This window comes from Anolis carolinensis, chromosome 3 (assembly GCF_035594765.1).
Source record: "Anolis carolinensis isolate JA03-04 chromosome 3, rAnoCar3.1.pri, whole genome shotgun sequence".
NCBI classification, from domain to species: Eukaryota; Metazoa; Chordata; class Lepidosauria; order Squamata; family Dactyloidae; genus Anolis; species Anolis carolinensis.
In genome coordinates, this window is record NC_085843.1 from 48,242,937 (window position 1) to 48,255,482 (window position 12,546).

The following is a 12,546-nucleotide window of genomic DNA, read 5'->3' on the forward strand; positions in this document are numbered from 1 at the left end:
TTTGGGCCAATGAAAACACCGTCTTTTATCTTCGCATCACTTATGCGTAAAAACATCTGCCACAAAAAAAACTGAGGCTTCACTTTGCTTGTTCATTCCCTTAATGAAGTTTTTCATTAGCCTGAGTTTGATGTGTAAAGGTGGAAAAAAACATCTTCTTTGGATCAACAAATGGAGCATGTGCAATGTTCTTCTTCCCTGAAACCCATTATTGTGGGGAAGCCAGTCTTTTCTGATATAATGAAAATGTCTTGCTCAACTGTCCCACTCACAAAAGAAACAGCAATACTTTGTGTAACCAAGCTGCAAACCCAGTTGAATTGCAACCACCTTAAGATCACCACATAAATTTCAGTTGTGCTTCGAGTATTGAAGGCGGTTCAGTAGAAGTTGCATGTTTTTATATGATTTTTCATATGAACGGCATGTCAGACAAGTATAGAAGGGTAGATATTGCTATTGTGCATGATACTATGAATGATGAGTCAATAATCAATCATCATTCTGTTGGGTCATAGTCACATCTGAGAGCACAAAACAATCCGTTGATGTCACAGGAAAAGGTCAGACTGTCAGCTTGGCTAAAATATTTTGTCAAATCTTCATCACGGTGATGGAATTTTGAGATTTTCATACCAGATGACAAAATATTCCATCCTTCCAGCTTTGATCCAAGCAGCTCTGCCTGACTCTTTGATACAATCTCTGACCAGATTGTTCAGCTCTGCCTGAGATATTAAACAAGGATCGCTGGATGTTGATGCCACAAAGTCAGGTTCAGAATCAGCTTCCACCTGCATCTGATTGCCATCATTGCCTACCTCCTCATCCTCTAGTGTCCATGCCTCTAGCATGCCTGAGCAAGTTTCTACATGATCGGAAATTTATTATTGTGACAGGCTGAGTCTCTGTTATATGTGACATAATATTAGTTATGACTGTCAAATATACTATATGAGCAGTCTAAAAATCATGCAAGTTACTATCGAACAAGAAAATATTTCAAAAGTTTGCAGCAATTGTAAATAAAAATTGACAGTTTCTCAAAAACCTTCGTGATGTGACAATTTTGAAGTTATTTATGTGATCAGCATCAAAAATCTATTTGGTAAACAAAAAATTGTAATGGAAACAAAATACCCGGTTTTCAGTTATTAGTGTGTGTACTATGTATATTATGATCAGATGACAAATACTAAGCAGATATAGTCTACAGCCTTAAATGTCACAGTTTCTCCATCCATTTCCACAACGTCTATACATTGTGCCTGGATTATCTGCACTATGGAAAAATATACTGATAGGCCTCTGCTCTTATAGTCTTCCAATGGAAGTGGACTCCTGTAGAGTTACATTCCAGTTCTGATCCTGGCTACATACACAGACCTATCCTGTTCACACACCCATACTTAGTGTATGGACTTTGGGATCAGGAAGCCCACATATTAATTATGTGGAGTGCTGATTACCCACATTAATGTGGGTTATTCTAAAAAATAAAGAAATTTGCATCAGAGGAAAACCACAGACAATGTTCTTCGTGGGCACTATGGGAACACTGCCCATTTGACACTGTAGCAACAGTTAAAAACTAATCAATTATATTTGAGAAAACATCTCCTTCCCATCATGAGTCTGTCTGGGTCTTGGTACTGATAATGGAGGCTCTCACCTATACAACTCCATTCAATAAATTTAGGCGGCATGTAACTCATGTTATCCAGCAACTCAGTTACACTAGTCCCTTACACTATTCCCACCCCTTTCTAGCTGCATTTACTACACTCTTTTACTACTGTTTTACATCTGAGGATATTTTATTACTGTATTTTATTGCTCAGAAAAACTGTAATTGAAGGACAGCATATACATTTTTTAAATCTAGAAAACCAGTTTAACAGAATTGTCCTTTTAAACAGGTTTGAAAATGTAGAGCTCTTGTCAAAGATGCAGAGGAAACATGACTACACAAAGGTTGCAGTCAAAAGCCATGGAAAGGAGGAATCCATAAACCTCCTGCACCTAATACCTATTAGGAATCTAATATATGAACTAAGAAAATTGCATTACTGCTTCTTTTGTAATTTTGGATTTAAAACCAAGGAGCTTACATGGCAGATCAAAGTCTACCCCTCATTGACAGGAAATTGGTAAGGAAAAAAAGGTCATCTATATATATAAAAGAGTGATGGCATCACGGCGACCCACAAAACAACAAAACTACAAGCCCCCCAACCTCGAAATTTGACAACACAACCCATCATCCACGCCTCTAGGTTGATACAACAAAAAGCAAAGAAAAATAAAGTCCTAACTAGAGGGAGAGAAATAATTGTTTTTATCCAATTGCTGCCACTTAGAAGGCTCTAAGCTCTGCCCACTTGGTCTCCTAGCAACCCACTCAGCCCAGTGTTAATAAAAGAATAAAAAATAAAATAAATACAAATAATACAATAAAAATAATTAAAAACACTAAAAAAATTAATACAATAAAATACTATAACAAAATAACTAAAAATAATACAACAAAATAATAAAATATAATAAATAAAAAAGATAAGTTACAATAAAATTAATTTAAAAAATAGAAATAACGTCAAATAAAAATTCCACAACAACTTTTAACCAATAGCACCACCACTTTGCCACAGCAACGCGTGGCCGGGCACGGCTAGTGATTTATAAAAGAATAGCAGTGAACATGGATTGCAACTTGTTCATACTGCCAGAGGAAAAAGGAAACTTCAAGTGAAGTCTCAAGTCTGACAGCTGAAGGAAAATTAGAAACACCTATGCTTCACTTTATTTTTCAAATATGCTTCAAGAAACATCCATCCCTCATTGTGACACATCAGATAACTGATTGAGAGCCGGGGGTGGGGGGAATCCAAGTGCCTGGATACCAAATACAAAGATAGGAGATGGTGGATCATGTTCTGGTGAGAGCTCTTCAAACTGTAAATGGGCCCTGTATACTCTTGGGCCCCTTGCTCTCATCTCCATTACTTTTTCAGCACGTAAGGAAGAAAGGTAAATTCCAATGCCTGCTTGAATGTATCTTTACCCATGCAACTGAGGGATCATTGCTGAGGGACCATTTAATCGTATAAATACCACCTACTGTCCAAAGTTGAACAGTAAGTAGATTGACTACCCTATCAGTTGGTTGCAGGAAGGAAAACTTAACAACTATCCTTCAGTCTCCAGATGATCTAAATATCTGTAAATATTAAGGTAGCACTGATGGGAGTCATTCCACACAGCCATATAACCCAAAATATCAAGGCAGAAAATCCCACAATATCTGTTTTGAATTGGGTTATTGGATTCCACACAGCCATATATTTCAGTTCAAAGCAGATAATGTGGTATTTTATTCAGCTATATGGAAGGGGCCTGAAAAAAATAAATAGGATGTGGCCTCCAACTAGTATCTCCCTGGTAAAGAGTGTATGCAAACATATACAGATTTATTGGTTCCATCCCTTTATCCCGGGATGGGACCAGATATAGCATTATACTCCTCTATTTTCACCAGACTCTACAGAAGGCAATTCAAGACAGCAATTCCTGCAAGATATTTCCCTTCTCAAAACAAGAGGGTTCGGACGGTAAGACAAACCAGAATTTAGTCCTTGCTAATCAATTAGGAATTACAAGCTAGTACTCCATGTCCAATTACTCTTCTTTGGCTCCGACTGTGAATGGAGTCAGCTAAATAAGCCCCAGCTTATGACTTCAGTTTTTTTTGGGAAGAATTAAATGATAAGAATTGGTTGCTTTTTGTAGCCATGTTTCTTCGAGTGGTGATCTCTGGAAATTAACACATATGGGTTTGACGATGCAGGCACGGTGCAGTTCGGAACCTTCTAGATCTCTAGAATGAAACATTTTGGCAGTGGCCCCACTCACCCTCCCCTTATAGTATAAGTAGCTGTGGGCAGGGCTAAGCCTCAGGTCCCCAGCCACTATGGCCAGCAGCACAACAGTGAAGAGAATGGGCAGGGATGTACAAATTTCACACGTCACCATTCAAAGAATCATGGTTACAGATAAGCAACCAATTCTTCTTTGTGGTGTCTATGAAATCGCACATACAAAAATACCCCAGGTAGCATTTTAGGGAGAAGAGAGAGAGAATCCCTTTGCTGACAGATGGGCTAGAAAGTCTAAGATCAGTGGCATAGGAGTGGTGATGGGGTCGAGATCCTATTGGCCGCAAAAGGGGGTAAAACCTGACCACTTGTAGGTGTATGATATTTTGGTTGATGCTTTCTGAGCAGCTTTGATGATTAGTTTTGCTGCTGTAGAGAGGGACAGGATGACTGTATTCTCCAAGCAGTGAGGCAGAGGGATGACGGGTCTGTGTAGTGTACTGGATCTGACTGTTGCATCAGGAGGCTGGGGCTGAGTGAGAGGTGAATGAACTTGCTTCTCGAGGCCCGAAGGAGTGGTGCAAACCACACTTGACGAAGTCACCACTGAGTGACTAGGATGCAGTCCGCCTGATCTGAGATTATCTTTGCCAAAACTTTGGTAATCAAAGGTACTGGAGGAAAAGCCCAGGTGAAGAGGAAGGTGTCTCCCAGGCATCCTGGAACAGTTGCTTGGATTTTAGAGGAGACACAATTAAGTCCATGCTGGTTGGCCCCAGTGGTCGAAGAGAAGTTGAGCAGATTGTGGTTTCAGATGCCATTTATGATTGGGAGCTTGTGCCCTAATGAGGGCATCGGCCAGTATGCTCTATTCTCCCGGAAGGTGAAAGGTGAGAAAATTGTTAGAAGGCAACAAGTAGCAAAGCAAAGTACAGAGAGAGAAAGGTTCCTAGCTGCAGGCGGTGGTGGAAAAAAGGAACGGAGAAACCCTGCCCATGACTACTTACACTATATGGGGAGGGTCAGCAGAGGTAACGCCAAATGTTTCATTATAGGTATCTAGAAGGTTCCGAACTGCACCACACATGCACAGACAAACTCATATGTGAGATTTCACAGACATCCTGGTTCTGATGTCATCATGGACCAAAAACTGTTGACAGTTTGTTTATCCACTCCTGCCTGCAGAAGGAGCCAAGGTGGAGTAATACACAGTAAAACAGATTTCTTCAGAGCTCTGGTATATCATAGCAGATCAATACAGCTATTGTGTCAATCCCCTGAAATTTGTTTAATATATGAACCATAATTAATTTAGCAATTTAGCTAAACCATAGCCGAACAAGTCTCTCACCATATATCAGGACTCAAAGCAACCACACAGAATGTATCTTGCATGGATTAACCCTATTTCATTTCCCCCTAGTTTAACAGATGTCCCCCACGATAGATGGACTTTTAATGGTTCCAATGGATGATTCGTCAAGCTGTAGGTCAGTCCTTTTTTTTTTGCAGCATTTGCATATGGAATGAGGTGGGAAACGGTATTGTTGGAATAGCTTCTTAGAGTTGAAATAATAATGTGACAAATCAAGGTCGAATGGTCTCATCACTAAAATACTCTAGATAGCCAATGAATGGCAGTATGAACTTTGCTTGCTACCAACCTGGTTCCAACCAGTTGTGAAAGGCTCAGCATCTCATTACATATCCCCTGAGCCATCTAGTCACCCCAAATGCATTCATTTTAAGCTTACCCTTGGCGGCTGATGATCTCTCAAGCTGGAACCTAGGATTACAAGAAAAATATAGAAGATATTTTCTTGCTGGTCATACAAGGTAGCTGAATCTAATTACTACTAAGTTACAAGATCAATAAATATTTTCAGCTTTATTGTCCTATCTGAAGGCTTTCTGGTCTATTTCCATCTTTAAAGAGATTATATCACAACAGTCATACAAGGTGGGGAAGAATGAAAAGTAGTGAATACTAACAAACCACACGCTTAGAACACCATCCAGGATTTCAAGAACTAGTACTGGCTCGGTCCTGCAAATACTTGCCTTCATACCAACAAGACTATCTAAATACAAAGCCTTTGTATATGCAATGAAAACAGATAAAATCTAAGATCAAGAAGCTCAGACAATTTCCTCTGAATTTTTCTATGCTCTGCTTTCAATGTAAAATCACTCAAATTTGCTAAGCTTGAAGAGAGGAAAAGACCTGAAGAAATGGAACAATTGACCCAAGAGTGCTACCAACAAATGACCCTTATTGAAGAGAGCTAAGAACATATATTGGGTCTGGAGCTGCCGTTTAATCATTTTATTTATATCTCACTCAAGAAAAAAATGGATGTGTATAAAAACAGTTGAAATGCACAATATTGTTAACTATCTTCAAATCAACTTCAACTTATGGCAGCCAGAAAAATAAGACACCATCCTCTCTTCCGTTCCCAAGTCATCCTATCCTCAATAGCGTTGCTCAGATCTTGGAATAGTCAGGGCCATGGTTTTCCTGATTGAGTCTAAGCCTCTAGAATGCGGTCTTCCTCTTTTCCTATTGCCTTCACTTTACCAAACATTGTCTTTTCTGTTATAGAAGTCATCTCTTCTCGTAGTATGAAGAAGATACACTAGCTTCAGTTTAGTCATCTTGACTTCAAGGGAAAGTTCAGGCACAATTTATAACACAGCCACTTTAAAACAAAAATAAAAGCAATATAGCACAATTTTTAAAAGCACTTTCAACAGCTACTCTGCTTTCAAAGCCTGATTGAATAGGAAAAAAATTCTCTCATGGTGAAAGAACAATAGGAAGATGACAAAACAAACCTCCGATGGGTCAGATTTCTACAGTAAAGGAGACCCCGCTTAGAACATCCTTGCTCATTTCCATACCAGACATGTGTATCAGCAGGTGTGAAAAAAGTGCAGTTTGTACATTACATGCAGCCATCCAAAGCCATTTAATCCTCCATGCCCCCACCCAAGTCCTCCAAAAGATTGGGGTGGGGGTGGGGGGGAGGTGAGAGGATGGGTTAAAAACAAAATGCCTAATATGTCTAGTTCAAAAAAGGATTGGGTTGTTTTTTTTTTTTGGGAGGGGTTTTGTTTTGCTAAAAAGCACTGATTTTAAAAACATAAAAACTTCCCTCATGGCCCCTAGCTGTAGTAATTCACAATCCCATGGTGCCTCCCAGGATCCATCTACATTGTACTGTTGACATCACATCACTTTAACTATCATGGCACAATTCTATCTAGAGTTTGGTGTTGGAGTTTGGTGAGACACAGCAATCTTTGGCAGAGAAGATTAACGATCTTGTAAAACTACAACTCCTATGATTCTGCAGCATTGAGCCATGACAATTAAAGTGATATTAAACTGTATTAATTCTACAGTGTAAATATACCCCCAATCTGTTACCTTTCTTGTTGCTCACTATTGCCTCTGAGGGTGGTGACTAGCTAGTCTGACCTGGTGAGCCATTTATTTCTTATTTCAAGTAAGGGGTAATCTATCATGTTTCTTGCTCTTGGGAGGCTACTAAAAGAAAAAGCTGTAGCATGTGCGTGTGTGCTTGTTAGTGAGAGAAAGATAGACAGAGATCAAAATGGCAAGTTCAGTTGCCCACCCTTTACCTTCACCCTGCATTTACACTTCCTTCTAGAGCAGTCAAAGTTAAAAAATAAAAACATTTCTCTTGACCTTCAGATCTGTGATTGCTCATTCACTCAAGCAAATCACCATGGAAATTACAGTCATCAAATGTAAGTGGATGTGTGAACCAGTCTTTGGTGGTAACTGGCTACCGCAACCAGACAAAATTATCATCTTTAATTTCTTTATTTCTGCTGGTTTTAGTTTTGTTTTATTGTGCTGCAATTTTCATGATATGAATTAAATTCCCTTTTAGGCACTGCTATTTATACTGGAAAGATGGCATATAAATATCTTCAAGCAAACTAAAAATGGTCAGTTTCTAGCAGGGATGGAATATAAAAGTAATATTTTTTACATAAAGCCTAACCTAATGTATTTTTCTGTTCTAAGAAAAACTAAGTTTAAATGATAATTATGGCATTCCAAAAAGATTTAGAACTAAATGAAAACCAAAATTAAATTCAATTTAGGATCAGATATTAGATATTTTAATAGTTGTATATATAGAAGTGCCTTCAAGTCCCCAATTGACTAATGGCAATGTAATGGATTTTACAATGTTTTCTAAAAAAACATTTTTTCCAGTTTTGTCATCTGAAATATAGCCTAAAATATAGCCAATATCAGGTATTTTTTGGTGTTCTCCATCCAAGTACTAACAAGAGTTAACACAGCATAGCTTCCAGGACCAAGCAGGATCTGATGTCTTTAGGGTATTTTAAATTAAATAATTACAATAATGTGGATTTCCAGAAGTAGTAAAAAGGCTCTCAATGTGGCAGATGTTTAGGTTGACCTAAGGACTACTGAAGATCATCTGCTTGCCAAGAATACATAATAATAGAGAGGCCAGGGTAAATTTCTCTGCCCTATGAAGAGAGAATAATAATCTGTCTTGTTGACAAATTCTGGTTATCCTGGAATACCCTGCAAACATCTGAATGGCGGAACATTCTTTATCAGCATCTTCAGAACTTGGGCATTTCTAAAACTATGACAACTTCATGCAACTCCCATATTTGCTATAGCCCAATGCAATGAAAACAATTTACCTGAATCAAGCCTGAATCCAATCAATGGAGTTACTTTTAAAATGATTTCAGGGTGCAAATTTTAATATACTTAGCTGTGTCCCAGATTTGCAGCCATCATCATTCCTTTGTATTCTTACTAGGCCTGCACAGATGAGTTATATAGCTCAGCACATTAACTTCCAATACTGAGCATTCTGCATATGAATGCTCAATTCATCATAGCTAGAATTTTTTAGAGGGAAAAAGACCCTTGTTGCCATTCAGTACATTTTTTGCAGACATTTGTTTGGTTTGTCTTCATGTTTATTCTGTACTGTACTTGAGGTTTTACATTACAATTGCTAATTTCCTATTATGATTAACGTCATACCATGTGCTATCTCCTGCAAACTAGAATATGTTCCCATGCTGTTTGATCTGTTCTTTTTCCTTTCCACCTTTGAGCTTGTGGCTCTGCCTTATCCTCCACCCTACAATTGATGCACGAGTAGAACAAGAATGCAAGCTTTTATTCTTCTCAAAATAACCTACTTCTTACAGCTTCCCAACCCTAATAATCAACACCATCAAACATCTCCCTGTTGTAAGAAAAGAAAGTCCATCCCGCATGAATATTTCCTATTCTGATGCTTCAAGATCCACCTAGAGCCAAAGTGATATGGGGTAAATGTTAACAAGTTTGCTACTAACAAATACAAAATATGCAAATTACAGAGGTACAGCCCCCCCACACACACACACCTTCTGTGCAAGTAAAGAATCACAGCCATACATGCACACATTTTATAGCAGTCATCAATTGTTTCTATGTAGAACCCAAAAACTCAAGATGAGACACAGTCTTATAAAAGAAAGTTATAAGACTTAACTTTTATAAGACATACTCACATAGAGAAAGCTATGTAGTTGACTGGCAAATTGTAGCATGCATTAAAGTGACAATTTTGCTTAAGATCTCAAGGCCTATGAACAGTGTACAACTATACTATCAACAATACAGTAACAGGTTATGTGCTTAAGATAATTCCATTTCAGTGAGTCTGCATTTTCTCTTTGCTAGCTTATTAAATTATATCTTTTGTCAGAGAACTCTTAAGTATGTAGGAGAACATTACATATAAAATTCCTTTAGATACTTTTTATATGAAAATCCAATTCGGTTATTTTCAAACACACATAGATAGACAACAACTGCCCAGAGCTGAGAGAAGGTTTTGTTCCACAATAGCCTATGCATTTTACATTTTAAAGAATTACTGGATATAAATGTTACATAAATAGGAACATGTACATTTCTCATATGCCTGAAACAGGACAGGATTAATGACTTGTATTAGACCACATGCAAGCTATCCCATAAATATCATCTTACTTGCTTATGCTAGCTGATCTTGTTCCCAATAATAAACACCAACAATTTCCTGTTTCTTCTTTGCCCATTTTTTAAAAATTGGGGGCAACAGACAGAAAGGAGTTATGGCCTCCAACCAGACCCTTGATGTCTACAGACAAAGCAATGTAGATGCACACCTTGCCAGCTTCTTTCATTCATGTCAACCATCTCAAATGTCCCAAAACCTTTCTTTTATAGCCACACTTCCTCCCACACAAAAATCCCTACTGGTCAATCAACACATCAATACTCATCAAGAATATTCTCTTCTGAACATTCAGGAATTACATGATTTTAAACAAAGAACTTCAAGTATAATTTAAATTACTTACCACCAATAACAATGAGATAAATTAGGCCAATTGCTGCTACAATGTCAATAATTGCTAAGCCTGCAATCATGATAGAACCTTGTTTGGGAGGGCATGCTGTTTGGAGGGAAAAGGGATATTTAGGTCAGCATTTTAAAATTCTATTTTCTTCGAAATAAATTGTGAAAGAATAGCTGCAGACTTTCAAAATGAAAACATTTATAATACAATTATTTCCTTGGCTGCGGATAACTACTATGCAGAGCTTCCTGATTATGCATTTCTTATATGAAATTCTATACAGCTATAGGGCTGAAAGATGCATAGCCATCTTGGAATGTAAAATGACCTTTTTCATGTATGTACTGTATTGTAAGGGCTGAGTAATTTCTCAAATACTAAACTTGTTTAAATTATTTCTGCATGACTGTGCCTGACAGTTACAAAAATGGTTTTCTGAATTACTTAAAGTTGTACATGGTATCCGGAACACAATTTGATGCAGCAATAAGCCGCAGCTTAAATTCTCCAGTTACAATGGGACATAGTTACAATGAACGACCTCTGACTTCACAACTATGTCTGCTAATACCTGTCCTCCTAAACATGCTTCTTAAGCCAGTTAGTGCCGCCAAAGGATTTCATTCAACAATATTTCAACATAATACATTTGCATATACAGTATCCAACAACCAGTTATCCAACATAAAGGGGCGGGCCGAATGACAGATAACCGGAACTGTTGGATAATAGGGATGCCCTATTATCCAAGGCGGGGGTCAAACCCGAGAGGCGCCCTTTGAGCTACTTCTGAAACTTCTCTCTCTGGAGGCGGTAAGCAGGTGCCTCAAGGGAGGCAGGCTCCGAAGGAGAACTCAATGGAAGTTTTATTCTCCCTGCACCTTGCTTGCTCACCTTTGAGGAGCTCAGAAGCTCCCACCAGCTGCTCTGAGGTGGCGGACAGTGGGGGCTCCATGCGGAACAGGGCGCAGAGTTGCGAGGAGGTGCTGCCGCTGTATCTGCTCCCCCCCCTCTGCCGCCTTCTCCTTCGCACCTTCCTGGGGCAGCTAGAGGAAGGGAGCTCTGCTGAGTCGAAGGGAGCTAGGGAGAGGGAGAGAAAGGAGGACTTTTCTCTCCCTCTTCCTTGGGCTGCCCCAGGAGGATGCAAAGGAGGTGGCAGTGGAGGAGGGAGTGCCATAAGCACAGCAGCGACGGCTTCCTTCTGCGCCTCCTCACAGCTCCGCGCCCTCTTCCACATGGAGCCCCTGCCATCTGCTGCCTCAGAGCAGCTGGTGGGAGCCTCTGAGCTCCTCAAAGTTGAGCAAGCAAGGCGCAGGGAGAATAAAACCTCCATTGAGTTCTCCTGCGGAGCCTCCCTCCCTCGAGGCACCTGCCCATCACCTCCAGAGAGAGAAGTTTCAGAAGTAGCTCAAAGGGCGCCTCTTGAGTTTGGCCTTCCCCTCAGCACCCCCTGGAGGGCTCCTCCATGCATGCTGTACAAAAGTCCCTGACCTCCCTGCCAAGCTCCCGGCTTGGAGCCTTGCTGCCTAGAGAAACAAGTGTTTTTCTAGGAAGCCACTCACAGGGGGCCTCTCCAAGCACTGGGCATCCATGGGGAGGGGCTTTTCCGGGTGCGTCGGATAAACAGAAGTCGGATAATTGGAACTCTACTGTATAAATACACAAATTATTTTTTTCAGAAATAATTAACCTTCTTGAAAAGTGACAGATTAATTTCATTTTCATCTTAGAGAAAAAAATATTCAAATTAAGATAGGCAATCTGAAGTCAGTGTGGGGAGACTGGATTAACACCCCAGCTCCAAAGAAACTTAAGCATCTAGGAACCCTCTTATACTAACACATACACATTTGTACTGTGAGTAAACTTGCATTACAGGTTGTTTAAATCTAGAAAACTTCTGAAATGACACAAGCTATCAGCATGATCCAAAAAAAATCTCTTACAGAAAGCTTTGTTCAATTCCAGGCATCTTAACAGAAATTTAAGTACGCTTGTGCTTTCTTGATAAATTCTTCCTCTGCTAAGTCTCCCAAGCACGCATATTTATTGTCTGTGTACAAATACACATGTAATCTCTGTTTTAAAAAGCCTTGACTAAAAATTGTACAGCAGAAACAGCATTCCCTGCTGATATCATATAACTTAAAAAGATCTATGGAATCCACAGGAACCACTGCAGCTGTGAGTTGACTGCATCTTCTAAGCAAGATAAAAGGTAAACATGTCTAGTAATTAA

At 39.2% G+C, this 12,546-nt stretch overlaps 1 protein-coding gene across 6 annotated transcripts in view; it reads right to left on the minus strand.

The window, feature by feature from the left end:
* The window catches only part of cd47 (CD47 molecule), an 84,927-nt gene that overhangs the window by 14,302 nt on the left and 58,079 nt on the right, over positions 1–12,546 (minus strand). For 5 of the 6 annotated variants that reach the window (XM_008107790.3, XM_062974857.1, XM_062974856.1 and 2 more), the window contains exons 7-8: positions 10,308–10,403; positions 5,633–5,664 (exon numbers count right to left, since the gene is read on the minus strand). In XM_008107790.3, the coding sequence (XP_008105997.2) occupies positions 5,633–5,664; positions 10,308–10,403 (128 nt within the window). The remainder of the gene's footprint in view (positions 1–5,632; positions 5,665–10,307; positions 10,404–12,546) is intronic. The other variant, XM_062974858.1, reaches the window with a different exon arrangement.